General features: G+C 35.0%; 2 protein-coding genes across 3 annotated transcripts; one reads left to right on the top strand and one right to left on the bottom strand.

The window, feature by feature from the left end:
* The first annotated feature begins 3,507 nt into the window (after positions 1-3,507).
* LOC128742727 (acidic leucine-rich nuclear phosphoprotein 32 family member B-like) lies at positions 3,508-6,542 on the top strand. The gene is made up of 3 exons (XM_053839174.1): positions 3,508-3,754; positions 4,855-5,005; positions 5,110-6,542. Exons 1-3 carry the CDS (start codon positions 3,650-3,652, stop codon positions 5,166-5,168), a joined length of 315 nt encoding a protein of 104 aa, XP_053695149.1. The 5' UTR covers positions 3,508-3,649; the 3' UTR covers positions 5,169-6,542.
* A 7,309-nt stretch (positions 6,543-13,851) lies between these two features.
* LOC128741495 (nicotinamide/nicotinic acid mononucleotide adenylyltransferase 3) lies at positions 13,852-19,216 on the bottom strand. Of its 2 annotated transcripts, XM_053837363.1 has the most exons (6): positions 19,018-19,216; positions 18,733-18,956; positions 18,397-18,669; positions 18,188-18,342; positions 17,712-18,057; positions 13,852-15,168 (listed from the first exon to the last, which is right to left on the bottom strand). In XM_053837363.1, the coding sequence occupies exons 1-6, from the start codon at positions 19,100-19,102 to the stop codon at positions 15,127-15,129; spliced, it is 1,125 nt and encodes a 374-aa protein (XP_053693338.1). In that variant the 5' UTR covers positions 19,103-19,216; the 3' UTR covers positions 13,852-15,126. The 2 variants fall into 2 exon arrangements, with proteins under 2 accessions (XP_053693338.1, XP_053693337.1); XM_053837362.1 differs by lacking the exon at positions 13,852-15,168 and having other exon boundaries at positions 15,957-18,057.
* Positions 19,217-20,313: the final 1,097 nt, after the last annotated feature.

Below are 20,313 nucleotides of genomic sequence, written 5' to 3'. Positions count from 1 at the left end.
CTTAAATATCGCTAAACAAACTCAAAATCCTACATAAAGCTTAATAAAGTGCACCCTAGTTTACATTTATTCGTACAAAATGATAATAACTGATTTACAAATGATTTTCGTCGCAGAATTGTATAGCATTATGGAACTAATCATGTTGAGTCGGATTTCATCGTATACAAATACTTATGAATGTGAATTGTTCTCATATAATTTGCAGTACGTATCCTCAAAACAGTACGCATATGCTGGTTTCGTGCATCGAATGCGATTTTTCTAGATATACTACACGGGCAAGATGGGCAAGGCACAAATCTTCCACATTATTGTGAGGAACGTGCTGCTCGAGCCAAAGATGCTGATACCTGATACTTTTACTTGTAATTACTCAAAACAATAACAACTTACTTATACTTAGTCAGCAATTTCATGAAAAAATGATCCATCAAAATTTAAAAGTGCTCCGATTTTGTTCAAACTTTGTAAACTTATTCCGAAAATTTTAGACCCGGATTTTTTTCTTTGGCGTTTGGGTTATCTGTTTCTAAAATAGGGTGGGCCCAAAAATCGTCGTTTTGCCAAACTGTTTTTTAAAATCATACATGTAAATTTCTATCTCAAATAACAAGTAAGATGGTATAATAAAGGTTCCTTTCACCGCCAGGTGGATTAAATGAGGTTTTTTACTACCCTTTTCATATTATTTTGCCTGTTCTACTGTTTAGGTAAGGACAAAATGAATGAAGCTATGTTTGCTCTTTTATTTGTGTAGCTGTACACTTTGAAGTGTTTGGCAGAAAAGATGGTCGGGTGTTGGGATGTGGGTTTTTCAAAATGACAGTTACAGAAATTCATGCAAGGAGGACATTCTATATTGTGGGTGTCAGTTATTTGTGTCTTAAGCATTAGAGTTGCTTTATCTAATAGCGATAAATCGACCTCTAAACCGCCTACTAGACCGTTAAAAACTGCGAATCAAAATAAACCTTTTCAGGTAAATTGGGATACATTCTTGGTTAATTTATGAACGCATCGGCAACAGTTCGACTATCTGTCGTGCAAATCTACCTGAACCAGGAAAGTAAAAAAAAAATCGGTATAAGTGTGGTGGGTAAGAGAACGGTATCAAGTTTAACTGATATTATAATGGACGCGTTTTGGATGTTTTTAAAGTTTTCTGATATCAGTTATACGTTATTATGTCACGGCAACACATATAAATAAAAATTAAATTTATATCACTTGGATTATCAGAGTTATATTTTAGCTATAAAAACTACTGTTCTTAAAAGTTAATCTATTTTCTTTTATTTCCATTCGATCTTTTTGTCAAATGAAAAACCCTCAACCATCACCAAATTAGCTTTTAACTGAAAATAATTCCTCATTTTCCGAATAATGAAAATTTCTGGCTACGCCCCTGATGCTGAGTACTGAAGCACAGAACGTAGTTTCCAAAACATGGGAAAACAATTTGCGTTGCATGGGATTCAAGACCACATTTCTCTAATTGCTACTGATTCACAGAATTATATGCAAAATAATATTTTTCATAGCATTCGATAACACAATTGGTTATAAAAATATATTTTTGTCGACTTTTTTTCTATTATTATTATTTTGTTCTATTCTATTGTTCTGCTAGTTGCGATAAGAATATTTGCAAACTACAAGACTTTTGCAAGAACATAAATTTACAATCACAGTAAATTGTAAAAACTTAATATGTTAAAGACTAATTTTATTGTCATATCATTTTACACAGGTCTACATTAATTTAATGATTTGAAACGAAATGCATTATGATAGTGGTAATCTTATAAAGCTATTTTTCTGATTTAAGTTCTTTTGATTATTACACCTCAGCCAAGCAGAATTTATAAAAGTGGTGTATGGGGCATTAGTTATTATCTGCAATATTGTTGTAGTAATCATTGCTATGCCTTTTGTATTTATGGCGCTATAAGGCTGCTACCTACCCCGTTGGTGGCAAAAAGAGCGCTGTTTTTACAGCGGGGTAAATACAACAGATGAAACACATTTTTCAGCAATATTGTAGATAATTGCTAGTTCTACAAATGCCCCAAATTCAAATTCTGCTTGACTGAAGCAATCAAAAGAGCAAAATCAAAGCGAATAGATCCATGCCAAACCCGGATAGAGGCAGACGGTAGAACAACTTTGTTATCATATAGGAAAATGTCGTACCAACTCACAGCCGCAGCATGAAGTGGTTGGAATTTTCTGCGAGCATTAAATTATTTTGCATCTTATAATTCTCTTCTACCAATTCTTAATGGTAAGCTTAATTGCAGTGCTTCTGTAGCGATACGGGAAAAGTAAGTAGGTATATCCTAAGGTCGTTCCCGTGTCAATCACTGGTTACTAAAGAGATATAAACAAAAAAGACATCAACGAGATGCGTGCTATCAGTAAAATGACACTGATCTTTTCAAAATACGCATATCAATTGATACTATACAATATACTGGTGTATTCGAGCTTATTATCTTGTAGGGATATGAATAAATGACAACAGAAGTTATCTTCAGCTGCAAAAAAAAACTCTGCATCTGTAAATAACCCTTCAATTAGAATGCGTGTTATAAGATTGAAAGCCCGCGTGTTCCATGCATTGTAAGCGTCATCCTTCGGAACGACGCATTGTGAAAAACTGTATAAATAATATTATTTTTGTGTCGACCTAAAAATTTTTGGGCGACTTACCAATTTTAGAACAAAATTTCTATACCTAGTTCTAGTATCAGCCTCGAGCATTAGTTGCATGTTATTAACAATTGTGTAATGGTGTCCTGCTAGCAATAATAGGACAGGACATATACAGAAAACATATCTATAAAACAAATATTTACTGGTAGTATTACAAATATGCAATGAGTATATTAATAATGTGGATATGTTTGTTTTATCGGATTAAACATTAAACAATATATGCATTTCATAATAATCATCGGAATAAAAATTAAAATATTCTTGAAACTCAAGTAGCAGCACGCTTAGATAGTTGGAATCAGTTTTGTTAACGAGTTGATCAAGCACAGCACAACATAATCAGTATAGGTAGCTCATGGAAAATATTACTATAAGTTAATCTCACTGCTAACAGTAAAATCAACGAGCAGCTGATACTCATATTCTATCATACGTAGGACGTACTCATCAGTTTTGTATCAGAAAACAAGAAAATTCAACTGAAGCAAATGCGTCCTCGTGCCAATACTCATGACAGCAAAACAAAATCGAACAACCACATACTCATGCAGCCCACTTTTTGGGTAAACAAATCAAAGATTTTAATGAAAAATCCATCTAAAATGAAAATATCTATGTGGTTTAAAATATCGAACATGGTTTACCGACAAATTGAATGAACTTTCTTCGAATAAACCCATATTTTGAGGTTTTACCTGGCGTCATCATATAAGCGACGCTTTCTGTATCCCCTGTACCTTGTTACCTTCTCTACGTCAAACCAAACCAGAAGCACAGTCGTGTTTTAAGCTTCGTTGCGGTTACATCTTCGCACTCAAAGTAGAATCAAGAAAATTCTTTGGAACAAAGTTGTTTCCATAATTGTTAAAAAGTGTTAAGCTCTACATTTTCCGCGAGTAACTACCTTATATACTAAACCTTAATCAAGATGAGTTCAGAAAACAAAAAGAGTGAAGTTGAAGTTGAAAGCGTTGCCACAACTGAAGAAAAAGCAGAGACCAAGGAAATTAAAGGAGTGAAGCGGCCCGCTGATGTAAGTACCTTAACAGCGTCCTTTAGCCATCTAATTTGGAAGCGCATTCATTAAATCATAAAATTAAGACAATGTGACAACCTCTTAGCGGAAATTTGATAAGAAATACATACGTTTGAGAGGAAGCCTTTAAACCGCCAATATACCGGCCGGCATGCTTCAATGAAAAAATATAGACTTTGCTACTACTTTTTATTTGAACTAATTTTGCGAACAATTTAAGTTTTATTTAGATGATAAGTACTTGTTTGTCTTTCTGAAACAATTGAATCGTAACAATGAGCAAAATTATTTCTATAAGAAATTATAATATGGCGGCCACAAACACGTTTTTGTCAGATACATGTATCATTTTATTCAATACATTATTATATCGCTTGGTTTATGTCGCTCAGTACTACAAAGATTTGTTGAAATAGAAGTCTGACATTATTAATACTATTCTATGATTTTGATTAATATTACGGTTAAATGCCAATTTCTTATGGCTTGGCGTCATTTTGCAGGTAATATCATTTCCTTTGCAAGATGAGTGAGTTATATGTGTAAATACCATCTTGCAATAGAAGTGTGTTTGTTTTGTTGTACTACCACACCAACATAACGAAGTATTCTTGTTTGGCACATGTATAATATGGGGATCATTAAAAAATGACGCGCTTTTGGAATATCATCGATCTGTATGAGTTGTTTATATGTCAATGTGAGACGAGCAAAACACCGGCTTTCTGTATGTATGTATTTGTAACATCAGACATCTGTTAACGGAAAGTGCGCGATTTGTTTGCAAGTTAGGAAGCATTAGCGTGATAAACATTTTTTAAACCATTAATTGTATTTGTGTTGTGTACTGAATAACCAACCATTTAATAGTACTATACAACAGCGCCCACAGCAAATGCTAGATCTGCCCTTCTACACATAGAAAAAATATCCTGTTTTATGCTCTACGCAGGCCGCCGGAAATAGTTATAGGCGATTATTGGAGCATTTATTAGATTTGCTTGTTTGTGTTTCGAAAAGATGATCTTAATCAATTTTATTTTTAAGTCTCACATATATAGATTGCATTTAAACCATTTCTTTTAATATTATTTCAGGAAAAATCCACAGAATCCAAAAAAGTGAAGAAGGACGAAAATGGCGCGGGCGAAGAAGAAGAAGACGTTGAGGATGAGGGTGAGGAAGTAGAGGGTGAAGATGAAGAATATGACCTTCCCTATGGCGAAGAAGAAGATATAGAAGCAGAAGGTTAGTTTCAAAACTTTTAGATCCAACGCGCGTACATATTTTGCCGCCATATTTAGTGAGCGTCACAAAACAAACTCATGCATATCTTTTTATTTTACTTACAGATGAGGAGGAAGAGGAGGGCGATGAGGTTGATGGGGAAGAAGAGGATGAGGATGCGTAATGATGAGATACTGAGTAAGAGTGAGACTAAGTAAAATAGACATAGGTGATTTATTATTTCGATTTGCATTAAATCTGCAAGTAATAAGTATATACAACCATAAACATTGTAAAATTTGTTTGTGTATATATTTTAAAAGCAACAAAGGAAATCCTAACATAGACAGCATTCACAGCTAGGAATAAGTTTCCCAATTAAAATTAAATCTTTTATTTATGGCTCTAGATTGTCCTTTGTTAGCAAAGAAGCTTTAATTCGGAAGCAGCTAATTGATAAGCGACTTACACTAGTGCATCCAAAACTGCAAACCAAACACGGTGCAAGTTTAAGTTGCTATTTTCATTTTTCTAGCTTGCAGTCTAATAATAATTGTCAAACAACTTTTGATCAGATCCAATACAACAGTACCTTGTTGATTTTAAAGCAATCACAAACATTAAAATAGTTTAAAATGAATCAGTGAATTAATTATTCAAAATAGCAAATCTAATCCTCGGAATTCGACATTGACATCATTGCGTTTAATTTATTGTATTGAAGAACGAAAACCAGGAAAAAATAAAGTAAGATTGCCGCTGTAACATTGGCTTGAACATCTTTCCTTATCCGTGATCATTACTGTACCGAGGCATCATCTCTACGTTTAACTGATTGTGTCTGAACTTCTGAACCAAGTAATGCAGTGATCTTGGAGCTGATGATTCTTGAGTGAAACGTAGTGTTGTGCCACTATGGTGATCTTTGTTTATATTTTGTATAACATGATTTAGAGATTGAATCACTTTGTAAAATAATTCTAGGTTTGTATTTAATTTATGACGTCTGATGGCTTAGAGTTGTTAGAATATAACAGCTTCTTAAATATTTGCTAGATCCAGATAATACTTTATTTTGATCCACTAGTATGAAACTATATGATTTAGTACTCGGGTATCTCTAACTTTGCGGTATAAATGCGTTTAAAAGTTACTTTTTAATTCATAAACTTATTATCTATATTCTGCAAAGAGTAAGATGCCTGTCTTTTTGAAGACGGACTTAATGTCCTGAGTTAAATAGTAACTTTTAGAAGTTCGAATCTTAGTAGTTAAATTGATATGTAGACAAGAACGACCTACGATTACTACTGATATATGAACTATTTGTTCCTTGTGATTTCATTGCAATCATATTAAGTACATAATTCCGATTAAAAGTTTCAGTTAGATACAGCATCCAACAATTTTTGTATGAATCATTTCAACAACTCACATAAAAAAATATTAAGTAAAACATAAGAACCACTAAGTCACATCCATCTGATTTACCAGCTGAACCGTTATAACAAAAGTGAACAGTATTCAGCACGAACTCGTATACCAGAAAAATAAACAAAATGTGTTTTTAAAAGTTGTTTTATTCGAGAATATATTGCAAATATTTTGGCAGTTCATTTCTGTTTAGATGCTTAGGGCAATGCCAGAGTAAATGCGAATTGTATCACTATAATTCAATGCGCAGCCCTACGTTGAAGAAGTGTAAGCTGTATATTTACTTGCAGCAATTAAATTCCCTGGTCGCGTTTATTCTGTAAGCACTCGTAGTGTTAAGTATGTTTGGAAGTTTATGCAGCATACGAAATTCTTCAACAATGACTATGTGCCACAAAAACAGGCGGTTTTGCCACAGACGAATTGGCAGTTACAGAAGCAAGACCATTTTGAGTATTACAAATTAGGCATTCCTGTTGACGAAGTACGAGCCACTCGTCGTATGTTTGAATCTCAGCTGGGAGTGGTTGTTAGAGTCAATAGGAACGATGTATTAGCCCCGCAATTGTCCTGTACCCTAACGGATGTCTGCGAAGTTTGTCGAATAAAGAATTTCGAAAACGAAATGTTGCACTTAGGCTTTGCTTTGCTTAGGTATTGGGCATCTATTCTGCAGTGGTCACATGATCTAGACATCATTAACTGTTTTCATTTCACGGAGAAGTTGAGATGAAGTGAGAGAAAACCTATTACGGTTCAAAATAAACAAACTTTCAACAACAAATTTTCACAGAATTCGACGGGATACATTCACATTTCTTAGAGATTAATACAGAAGATTATTCCCATTAACTGATTGAAAATGATTAATTTCTGAGATGTTCCTCTTTTTTTTGGGAAAACATACTTAGATTTATCAACGACAGCAATTTTCGTAAGCAGGGAGGGCAATGATGCAAAGTAAATCTGAAGAAAACCCCCGCATGCTGCCTTAAGATACTCCAGATATTAGTATTCCAGGTATTCCAGGTGTTAGTGATGATGCCCGAAATTTTCAATTACTCGATTACCGATTAATCGGCGAGCATGGCCTTCACTAATCGATTAATTAATTTATTCGTTTTTTGTTTTCTGTTATTCGATTAGTTGAATTCGTATGATTGTGAAGAATGCTCGAGCCACAAATGCTGCTGATGCTGATTTTATCAAACGATTACCGGACATCTCTAGGTATAACGAAAGAGTTCGATTTATTTGCTTACGTTACGGTTTAATTCCGTTAAGTTGGGCCAGTGCAGCCCGTTAAGCAGTGCGACCTGTCTAATAACGTATACATTAAATAAAATGGACTTTTTTCGCATGGTGATAAAAAATAACTAAGACAGCCAATTGAGTTTGATAAATTTCCCATGGAAGGTAGGGTACGGGAGGGTATTTTCAGCAGCAGTTTCTAAATTCAGCCTATTTGCCTTTTATTTTGCCAATAAAAATACCAATAAAATAACTATTTTATCAAGACTGTAAGTAATTTACTATTTTTATTTTTTACTATATTTACTATATTTTTTAAAGAACGTCAAAACTACCTGCTCTTCCACTAGAACTAGGCGATAGGTCGAAAAAATAGATGCCATCGCTTAATGGGCTGAAAATACCCTCCCGTACCGTAATTATATTAGCTTACTTGCAAAAAAAATCCTACAGCTCTATCAGTCGAACTCCAACCGTGATGGCGAAAACAGTCAAGCTACTCCATTCAGAAGTGTGCGCGTGCAAAGAACGGTATCCCGCCGCGTCTAAAACAGACATCGTACGGCACTTTGTAGACGCCGGATAAGCCCGTTCCGGCATCTATAACATCTTGGCACTATTGGACAACAATCAGAGCATCGAAAGAAAGCCCGGTTCCGGACGGCCGACGACCCTGAGCGACGAGAAGCTCCAAAGGATACTGAAGAGGAAGACCGAGAGGAAAGTGGTTACATCGCTGCGTGCGCTTGGCCGGGAGGTCGGTGCAACCGGCCAAACAGTGAAAAAGTACTTGGCAACAGAGCTGCAAAAATTCAAAATCATACTGTTAAAATGCGCCAAAATGAGTTAGCTACGAAATCAGCAACCTATGATTCGTGCTACCTGATAAATGAATTAAGGGCGCTATCGTGAACGCCGCCGTCCAGTATGTGAACTTTGTTTTTCCTTTAGTGATTGTGGCAGTCAACTCACACATGATATCACTGAGTCTGAACTTTAAAGAAAATCATTTTCATTTCAACTAAATGATTTTTTTCCGGGAGCGCCTATGCGTATCAAGATTGTTCATAAAAATGCTTATAATATAATTTACATTGTGTGTTCAATCATGGTTAGTTCAATGGTTAGTTCAGACGCTATTAGAATTTTATTTTTTTAGGTATATGCAGCTATATTTTTTGTTTAGTTGTACAATTATTGTGATTAGAATTAAAGTGTTAAGTAAAAAATCTTAAAACTAAATTCTTGCGAACATAGGTGCAATGTATGTTAACTGCCTGTGTGTCTAGAGGCGTTACTGAAAAAATCATTTCATTTGTTGAATGCTGATTTTTTTGATAACTGAAAGTAGCTCACTAGACTGCGTAGGGAAAGTAAAACGCGCGCAAATTCAAAATCAGCCTTTGGATATGTAGGTATCAAATATCTCCGAGTGCTATGATTTGATATTAGTGTTACAATAGAGGGAATATATTGAACTGATATTTTCCTTTTTTTCAAACTCATTATTTTCTGTCAACTGTTTTCAGCCCTGTCTGGCAAACATGGACATACAGGTCAGAAATCAGTAGTCCCGTCCACTGGTCTTGAAGCTGCAGGCAATGGCGCAGCGGCAGCGGCTGAATAAGGTGGTCACGAGCGATCGTTGGAGGAGATAGAGCGGTAGAATATAGATGTGGTGCTCAAGTCGGCGAACCCGCCCAACGTCTCCCGGCTGCTTCCCATCGAGAATTTCTTGGCAAACTTGAAGCGTAAGATCTACTTCAACAATTTTGTCGCGAAAACTGAGGAGAAATGATCAATAAAACGAAGAAAGAACTCAAAAACATGCTTACATGCACGTTTTTGTCCGCAATGGCGAATGTTCCGGTTAACTGCCGGAAGGCCGCTCGCAAGGGCGTAGAATTTTTTTTGCAAGTAAGCTAATATAGTTACCTTCCACGGGAAATTCACCAGACACAATTAGCTGTCTTAGTTTTTTAATCGCCACCCGAAAAAAGTCCATTTTTTTGAATGCATACGTTACCATAACCGCCAATTGGCGTTCCTCTATGTAATGTCCTCTATGTATTTAACTAATATTGGCTACGAAATTCACAAATTAAAGACAGTCGATAGATTTTTAACCAACCGTACATTGCGAATAGCTGAGTATAAAGAATATCGATTTGCTCAAAAACTTTTACTAGGTATGCTGTTTAAAATCAAGATAGCATGTTCATGCTACCGCACTTATAAATAGGTGTAATTGAAGCATGCTTTTATGTACAATTTAAAACCGCGCTGGTAAGGGAGCCATCTAATAAAAATATTGTAGGTGGCGACGCCAAAGTTCCAGCAGAGTGTTTTAGAAAATAATAGTTTTTTTTTCTTGCTTTACAAGAAAAATCCCCGAAAGAAGCGAAACCCGGAATAGCTCGTAAAACGTAAGTACTCTCGGAAGCTGCGCAGCTGCATGGCCATGGAGTGATCACCGGATCGAATCTTGCTTATGTTTGGTTCTATATTATTCCGATGAATGACATCTGTTGACAGAGCTAAGTTACTGTTAAAACTAGTGTATTGGTCAAAGCAATGAAACGAGGACTCACCGGGGTCAATTATAACGACTTAACAAACCATTATAGTATTATGTTTTGAATGTTTGTAAGTATGTTGATTTGCAGGTTATTGTATTTACTATATAATATAATATACTATATAGTATATATAGTTTCTTTGTGTCTGACTGTAACGCTAGATCCAAGCAAGCTATTGAATAAAAAATTTTCTATACTCCAACACGCGTTGTGAAGGTAAAAATGATTTCATTCAGTGGGTGGGTGGGTGGCTGAAATAGGCAATTTGATGGGCTGCCACATAATGCGATACTGATTTCAACAAGTTCTGCGTTTGAATAAAAACATTTGATTTTAAAACAAATTTTTGAAGCAAACGTCAACCGTTTGAGATTGATGGAGTAAACGTGTGATTCGGCACGTGATGATAAGGACAGCCTATGATTTAATCAAGCTATAATTGATTATCAGAAAGTAGCGCATACTGAATTAAAACGCGAAAAAGCATATCCTATTGAGTATCTTTATACGTACATTAGCTTCTTTCGGAGTTTCTGACGAGAAGGGTAGCTAAAACCCTTCCCGAATTAGGTGTGGGATGATCACACAGAGGTGATGTAGCGTGTTTTCTTAAACACAGTTTGGTGTTTTATCAAGAAACACATTCAAACTTTGAAGATAAAAAAGCAAGAATTCACCAAAATGTGGTTTATATGGAACGTGTTATTACTGTAAAGTATTTTATTTCAAGTATATTAAACGTATTCTATTTTTTTAAGGAACTAGGTCGCAAAAAATCGAAATCTCACATATCCAAAGATTTTGTTTTGCATTGACTCGATTTCAAGCAAATAACTAATCCAAGAGTTTGTCCGGTTTACTAAAACGAAGGTTGTTTTTGTAGTTGTGGTTCAACGAGTGAAAGCGGATTGGACGGCCAGCATTTGCCCAGTATAATTCAATCGATATTTTCTACAATCATAACTTTGGTGAGACTGAATCGCGACACGGTTCTAAAATTGAGTACCGTGCGAGCACCATATTCAAAACAGTGCCTAATTCTGAACAGTTGCAAATTTTTCATAAATATTGACAAAATTCCAGCTATTTAAACAATTTAATCACTACATCTGATTATTTCCTGTTATTTAAATGGTTTAAATAGCTAGAGTTTTGTCAATATTTAAGAAAAATTTGCAACTGTTCAGAATTAGGCACTGTTTTGAATATGGTGCTCGCACGGTATGTACTTTTTAAATGTACTCCCTCGAGCAGCACGTTCCTCGCGATTGACAGATTTTTGCCCTTTTATCTAAGCCCCATTTGCTTCCTTTTTAGAGTACATGTGTTTTAATTAGTAGAAGGTGCTACGTGCTACTGAACTGTAAACTATATTACATTTACAAAGGTTTTGGTATCGTGGCTAGCCACGACGGTTAGTTAATTAAATAACCGCCCAGTTAGCATCGAGGTACGATACTGGTCTAACAAGCCAGTCGTTTTATGTTTGTATCTCGGCTAGGCGGTGCTGCTAGATAGAGCCGTAACTGTCATGTCCAAGTTAGTGGTGCCCACCTCTGGCATTAGTATAGAAACGGAGAGCTAAATATCAAGCACGAATAAAGAAAAATATGCCTGCATATAGCAATCTTGTAATAAAATGAAGTGCAAATGATAAAGCTTCCAACAGTTCTGGTTAGTTCCCAAGTTACTATACCTAGCGCCATCACGTGACCATACCTGGTAATGCTATAACATGAAAATTAAGTATCCGAGCTAGGAGGCGCGATGCTGCGTGGAGCCTAATCTCACAACTGTGGTTTTGGGAAAATGGTTGAGCCACACGTTGTGATTAGTAGGTAAGCGCTAATACAAGGGACGGGTCGAAGATAAAATATAGCTTGAAATATAATTTGATAATAGTATTTAAATTGTTCCACGTTCCCAAATCTACTATGTAACACACAAAAATTATGCATGGCGGTCTTACCACGTTCGTTGTGGACGGTATGGGCGATATGGGTGCCAAATCGGATCTTCATCACACTATTGTTCTGCTTACTGTACTAATGATGATGATGAGCATTCCCCCGGGGCAAAATGAGCATCTGTTTAATTCATGAATTATTTGCTTAAATTACATTTCTATTTTTTTGAAAAGCCTAAATACGAGTTCCAAAGGTATCGTATTTGGTTATAGCATTAACAACTCGAAATCTTTACTAGTAATCCAGTCACTTTGAAATCTCGAACTTGAGTGATTGAAATTTGTTAACGGGAAACTAGCAGTTATTAACTTTTCATCGGAAAACCCAATTTGGGAAGCAGTTTTTGGGCCCAAAAGCGGGGTTCTGATCTGTTCTGCATTCTCATTGACAATCTTTCAAACAACAAAACTGCTTTTGAAATTTATAAAATCAATGACATTGACTCATTTTTCCTTATGAAAAAAGTATCTTACGCTGCTTATAAAATTTACTGAGCCAGCCCTATCCGGACCCCACTGCCATAGTTTTTTGCGTAGAGTAGCCTTCCTCATTCAACGCGTCGATGGCAGTTCGAAGAGCGTTAATAATTCACCGTTTTCGTCTAGAAATACACTATTGACACGGGAAACAATTAAATTTGACGATTATTTCTATTTTTCAAATTAATTTAGGGGCCCCGTCTTACGAAATAGCGCTTATTCCAGCCCGACAAAACGAAATATTTCCAAAAAGTTTTAAAAATAAAAGAAGAAGTTAGAAAATATTTTGAAACGACTCAATTGAGAAGTTACATGTTGTTCAATCGTAAAATGACTGAAATTCATAAATAAACAACTTTGATTTATTTAACCCACGGTTACTCGCGCTGTTGTATTTTGTACAACGCCTGTGGAATGTTAACTTTATCTCGAGACTAGGGATTCAAGCAATAAAGAAAATTACTGTTTTAAGCAAGATTGATCCGCAAACATAAGTTTCATAAGTTTTTCACAAAGTGACGTTAGCATTCGAGTTCTGTTCGGTTTTAGCATGCCTATAAATCAAAGTTGTCGAAATGTTAAGTTGCTTATTTTCTGACGGCAAAATGTCATAACGGATTTATTACAAAGAATTTATCTTATCTTTTCAGGTATTCTACCAAGATGCTCAAATAAACAATGATTAATTTGAAAATCGTATTTTTATAGGACCGGCGTTTTATTACGTGTTTGTTCTGCGCGGCATTGGAATTAGAGATGGCCGGGTATAACAATTTTAATACCCGAACCCGACCAGTACACGATAAAGAAAAATATTAGAAACCCGTACACGACTCGAACCCGCAAATTTATTTTTTTATTATTCGCACCCGATCCGAACCCGTCGGGCACGGCCACGGGCGCGGGTATTCAACCATCTTTAGTATTCTTTAGGCAATAACTGGAGGCATTCCTGATCTTCAAGGCTTTTTATACAGTTAAATAATTAATAATATGAAAGCTTCAGGTATTTTTGATACTACAAATTTAGTGAAAAGAATGCACATTAGTGGTCTATGAGGATTGCATTAAGGAACATACCGTCATAATTGAGAAGAATAAATGTTATAAAGAAAATTTTGTTCAACAATTTATTTCATCATTTTATAATTTGCCATGCTTATTTATAAGAGACAGCAGTAACGTATGAAACGTAATTGATACTAGGTATCTGTGAAATATCAAATTGACGTATGAAAGAGTTATTACTAAATAGTATCATAATAAGCAGTTATAATTCAGTGACTAGATTTTATATTGCATTCTTATTACATTTACACGAATAAACCTCTGTACACTGCTACCTTTTCGTTTGTCTAATCAGTTAACTACATATTACAAAATCAAAGTGCTTTATTCACGCAATCGATTAAGTACGTCTGAATTTCACTCTTTTAAATGGCTCATCAAATAACGAATTGTAAGCACTCTCTAGTTTATTGTGTGCAAAATCGATTTTTTTTATTAAATAAAAGAAAAACATTTTCACAATCAAATTCCACTATTAGTTTTATTTACAGCAGATACGCATTTTTCCATTTTTCGGCTTGCAGGTTTTGTCAGTGTCTGTTTTTGTACGCTGATGAAGCCTGCACAATAATGTCGTGAACAAAATTCATATAGCGAATTCATAAATTAACCTGGGTTCGTGCTAACTCGAACCCGAAATTTACGGGCAGTTTGACAGATCGACCCGTAAACCGTAATGCTAGACAGTTTTAACCTGCGCTTCAAACTGAATGCTGTCAGTTTAACCGAAATGCAATCTCGGTTAATTTATGAACGCTTTGACAGCACTTCGATTAAAACTGAGTGCCAATCGACCTGAGGCAGGTTAATTTATGAATTCGCTAATAGTGAATATTAATCGTGAATTTTTTTTTCTTTTATTTGGTTTTCGTATGCCACTAAGTGACTTTTTTGTGTGAAGTGAGGTTTAGATTCCAAAATATATCACTGTGGTTTTGCGACACTACTATCATAGTAATATACAAGCTAAAAGTTGTTTTGGCTATTTTATAAAGATTATAACAAAAGTCATTGAGATAAATAGTAACATAAAACATTTAATGTTTGAGTTCCCAGCGTTTTTTCTCCTAGTATATCATTAGTTTGACAAACTTTGCTAATTGATGAAACTTATCGAATAAATACATTTTTAAAAGATTACTTAAATAATTTGTTAATAGTCAACTTGTCTTTGCCATTATTTTAAATTTCTGAATTTGAGCTAAATGTTTTTAAGAATAATAATAAATTGATGACAGAACCGAAAGGTCAACTTTTTTCTTTCTCAACCAAATAATTTATTTGTGTATCTATGACGGTTGATAACTCCAGTTTTAGTTATCGGAAGTTTATAACAACTAAACTGCTACTTATACATGATCCAATCAGACTTGCGTCGCCGATAGTTTCAGCTTCTTTGAGGCGACCTAGATTATTTGACAATAAAGTATTAAAGTATTTGAGTTAGTGAAAGTATGAAAAAGTTTTATTACATTAATTCTAATTATTCCCAGGTTCAGCTCAAAATTGATACTAAATTTTTGAGACAGAGCACATGGATATTGACAGAAAATAGCAGCATGCAAAAATGCACAAATAAAGAAAGGTATCTAGGACATACCACGAGCTAAACGACTAATCCAAAATTATGTAGCGCATCTGTAGGAGAAAGGGATACACCGATGTGTTACACAAACAAGCAAATATAAAAAAAGCGTTGAGGGATTTGGATTAAAACGTAGCTTATCTTAGGAGTTTTTCAACACAGTGGAAAATTTAGTAATTTAGAACTCATTTTTCTAGATAGCTTCGAAACTTTACTTACGTTATTATACAAAAATAATTATTTTACTGTGCTTGGTTCTAGAGATACAAATATTTGAAATAAATAATTTTTAATGGAAATCGAATTTTCTCGCAATAACTCTAGAATACAAAAAAACGCTATCGTAAATTTGTTTGTGATTGAAAAATAATAAGTTCGCAAATAAGAAAAGAATGTTTTTGAAAATTTCTAAAAATTACAGTTTTTCCGATTTTTCTTTAAAGTTTTCCAACGTCGTGGAAAACATTTTCCAATTGATAGTTTTCCTAGATTGTCGAAAATTTTTAATTGCATTGCAATTCACAAAAAAATTATTCTACGGCGCTTAGTGGAAGAGTTATAAATTTTTAAAATAAGTAATGTCCGAGAAAATCGGAAAACTTGCTTTGGAATTCGCAGGAAAAATAGTGGATCTCGAAGATTTTAAAATATTGTTTTCATGAAATTCTGAGACCCTTGGAATTATTTTGAATATAGTGGACTCTCGGAAAAGTGAATCGATTGGGGATTGGGTCAATTATCTTTTTCGAATTATTAACTTTTCTGAGTAGTCCTAAAAATCATTAAAAATGATAAAGACAAAGGCGAAAATAGGTTTACGGATATAGGATACACATTTTAATGTAAGTGGGTGTTACAATGGAAGAAAATATGTAGCAAGAACTCATTAAATAATACTAGTTTCTTTCAGTAAGTTTCAAATGGTTTGTTATACTAGTCTGCTTTTGTTCTTTACACGGTTTGGTAATTAAATTTTGTAGTGAACGTTTTGATAATGTTCGCGCGTATTTTCTGTTTCATCTGTTCCTTCTTTTGTAAATTCAATCTGAATTTGCGCTTTTTCGGCATGTTATCAAAAAACCTGAAGAACCTATGAGCTCGTATCGAACTATAGTTGCAACTGTCCGGTACAAGAGTTTATCTCTGCTGTGATTCAACTTTTTATAAAATGGTGAAAATGTGACAATAAACCGAAAAAAGAAAAACAAAGACAAAAGGAAAACACACGTGTGTGAACGAACGCTAGGACAACCAATAAATTTAAACTCTCCGAAAAGTTAAGGAAAAAATTAACTTTTTAGAGTTTTGCATGAGAGCCAAAAATGTTCGCTTAACTTTTCTGAACAATTAACTTAATTAACTTTTCAGAGAGTTAACTTTTTTGAGGGTCCACTGTACCTAATTATGTAAAATGCCCGTTGGCTGAAACTGACTTTTTGACGTTTTTGGGTAAGTAGAATATAACAAGGTACTTAACTATTTCAGTGTTGTTCAATAGTTGCTGAATTATAAACAAATTTTAAATTTCAATATGAAATGTGAGACATTATGTTGGTAAAACAGTCTCCGGCGTAATCCAAAGAGTCGTTCGGCAAACTTAAATTGATTTTGATAAAGATATGTGAAGCAAGAGGGGTGTAGAGTATACAGAGCATTTTCAAGAGGAATGGGATGGCCATAATGAAAAGAAGAATAATAAGCCAGGTTTTATCCTAAGATATATTCGCAAAAGCAGATAAATGGGGCAATGTGTAGCATACCTGTAGTACGTGATATTTATTTGTGAATATTACTGCGGTTTAAAGAAAATATTGGTTTCTGAGCATATCTGCGTTACTAAATGAATAAATTCAAGTAAAAGGCATGCAAAATCTAGTCTTTTACAGATATACACGTGCAACTCTGCATTTGTTTTGTGCATTCTTGTTAGAAGAACATTATATGTAGAAATATATTTCTAGGCAGTGTTTCGTGAGCATTGCTGAAAAAATAAAAGAAAAAAACATACTCATACATGGCGAATTAAACCACGTATTCGCGATCGCTGATCACTCGAATGCCATGTTCGGTAAAAACAAACTTGATCATATCGTCGTAGCTTTTTGATGGGCTTATTCGACCTGCAGAAGCTAACGGAGAATCATTATCGACCATATGCGTTTCGTCCGCATAGTTGGTTACTACTTTTGTTTCTTTGATGTTGGGATCGGTAATGATACCTAGCTTTAAGCATTCAATTTTTGAATTTGTGCTGTTATATGTGTTCTCATTGCAAGATGTGCTTTCAGTTCGTAAAGCTTGTGTCTTAGCCTTATTTGCGGAGGTGCGGTTTTCGTTTTCCATTACACTACTCAGAGCACCCACCTTTTCATCTGTCGAATAAAAAGCGAACGAATCAAAAGTTGTGTTGTTGGCAGCAGATGGATTAGTGTCGAAGTTTTCCTGTGCTTTGACTTGTACTGCTCCTCCTGGGTGAGACATTATTCCACGAGTGTTTCTGGTTGGGATGGCTTTGTCACTGTTTTCTGTTGCACAGCAAAACACACGGTTTAAAGTCGTGCGTGGAAGGTCAGTTTCATCCATAGATTCCAGTGTATTACGTGTGTTCAATTCATTTTGACTTTTTATGTAAATTTCACTATTATTAACTGGAGAAATCGGTGAAATATTCATCATTTCTCCTTCCACATTAGTACATAAAATGAATTTACTAGTGGTGTAACCAGACGGTTAAGGCACAGACATGCGGAATGAGATGTTAATTTGTCAAAATTTTCAGCGTAAGATAATTGCTTTGATTGACCAGAATCTTTAAGCGTTTAAACAAATATATTACATACCTTTGAGTTGTTCCATATAGACAGTTTTTTCTAATGTATTCAATTATGTAATCATCCAGTAAATATTTAACTGATAACCCTCGATTTAACAGTCGGCGGACAAGGGTCGAACTCACATCGTTTGTAACCCAGTTGGTTACTATGGTAATATTCCGCTATGGAAAAATTGCATGAATTTAATACGTAATGGTTAAAATGACTAAACGTACGCTGTATCGACTAAGGATGTCTGAGTTAAAAATAAATTGTTCCGGATTAGAACCAGCTCGTGAAATGACCACAATTCCATGTTGTCCGACAATAGCCTCTATATCTTCATCTTTCCACAGACCAGGTGTTGCAAAAGATTCCAGAAGATCTGCGCCACACAACAATTTTAGTTGCACATGTCCACTAACTTTTTCTAATCCCGCTGGAATCCAAGATGGAATAATTTGGTCGTTGATGTTATTTGAATCTTTTAGAAGAGAATTTATGTAATTCTGAAAACAAATTAGTAAAAAGTTTAAGAACAAAATTTGTTGTTTAATATTGGCCAATCAAACCTGGTGGTATTGAAGAGTAAGCCTTGTCCGTGTCCATTCTTCTTGTTGTGTTTCCCATTCGGATAATCGTATCCAGTCCGATGATTGAAGTGATATTCTCAGCATTGCACATCGATGTGTAGCAGTAACAAGCCCTTTTTTGCCGTATGAATCATGAACAGGAGAAACTATGCCTCCTAACACTTGTCCATATCCCATTTGGTTGAAATGATCCCGAGCAATTTCTGATCAGCACAAAATCTTCTATAAAGCTTTATTTGCCACTTTCTGAAATAGGTCACTTACCAAACATTCGAAAGTGCATAGGAGTCGGTGGGCTAAATGATCCGCAAGCAATAAACATAATTTTCGTCGAAGATGTCATCCTCATTTGTGCAGGATTGGTTGATAAGTGCGTGGTTGCTTCAAAAACTATTGTTTAATTTTCTGCTTCTCTAAATTTTGACCTCCACTTGTATTAGCAAAATAAATCTTCTGTCTGTCTCTAGATTCGTTCGTAAAGTTCGTACACTGCTGTTTGCATTATTTTGACTTTCTTTAGCAATGCTGCCAGATACTTTTTCAAAAAATCTTTTGTTTGGAAATGTAAGATCTAAAGTTGCAGGATACCTTCTTATGTATTTTTAGAGTATATATATCCTAGAGTAACTATATACAGAGTGGCGACAATGTCAAAATTGGAATGATAATTATCTGTCAGTGTCATTCCAATCGAGCAGACGACTTATCCAACGCGTATGCAGGAAAGAGAAAGAAAAACCTTGGAAAACCCGCATTGCATACATTTGGGATGACTTGTCGCCACTCTGTATATAGTCACTCTAATATATCCATATAGGTAATCAGCTTTTGTTTAATTCATATCGGAAGTAAATCTTTTTTAAAAAAGCAGGTATTTTAGAATAGAAGAACTGCGTAAAAGCTGTATTTTGACTTGTTTACGTATGGCTCTCCTGTTTAATACTGATAAATCAGTGTTTATGGCAGCCGTGACTAATTGGTAGCTCGGTGATAGCATTGATGCATTATAGGAATAGCGAAAAATCAGGAAAAGACGACAAACTACCAAAATAAACCGCGTCCAACAATGGGGTTTGGCTTTGGAGTTTAACGTCACGCTTGATCGTGATTAGTCCATTTTCGATTCCATCCACACCATTTGATTAAATTTCCTCATTGCACTAAGACTGTTATCGCCACACCTGTATATATCTTATGGGGGTTATGGGATTATGATGGTAAGATATCGATATTATCGATAACTGGCTAATATCGATAATATTGGCAAAGGACATTTAGCACAGGTAGAGTGACTATATACATAGTCTGTATTATATAGTCACTCTAAGCACAGGGTACGAATGTACGATGTTTCAAACCGTTCAAACCACCAAAAATAAAACTTCTTATTGACGAATTGGAGTAAAAACTGCCGCAATGGCGCTACCTGCTGCGATGGTGATAAAACGAAAACAAACGTCAGATGCGGTATCTATACACACTCTATTAACCTATTCGACAAAAACTTATGCGCTGACGGTGGTGGTCTTTGGAACTTGCCGAACGGTGAGAAAGTTGACA

The sequence above is a fragment of the Sabethes cyaneus genome, chromosome 3, assembly GCF_943734655.1.
Source record: "Sabethes cyaneus chromosome 3, idSabCyanKW18_F2, whole genome shotgun sequence".
Lineage (NCBI taxonomy): Eukaryota > Metazoa > Arthropoda > Insecta > Diptera > Culicidae > Sabethes > Sabethes cyaneus.
The sequence above is the reverse complement of the archived record's forward strand: the minus strand, read 5'-3'. Positions and strand labels throughout refer to the sequence as shown.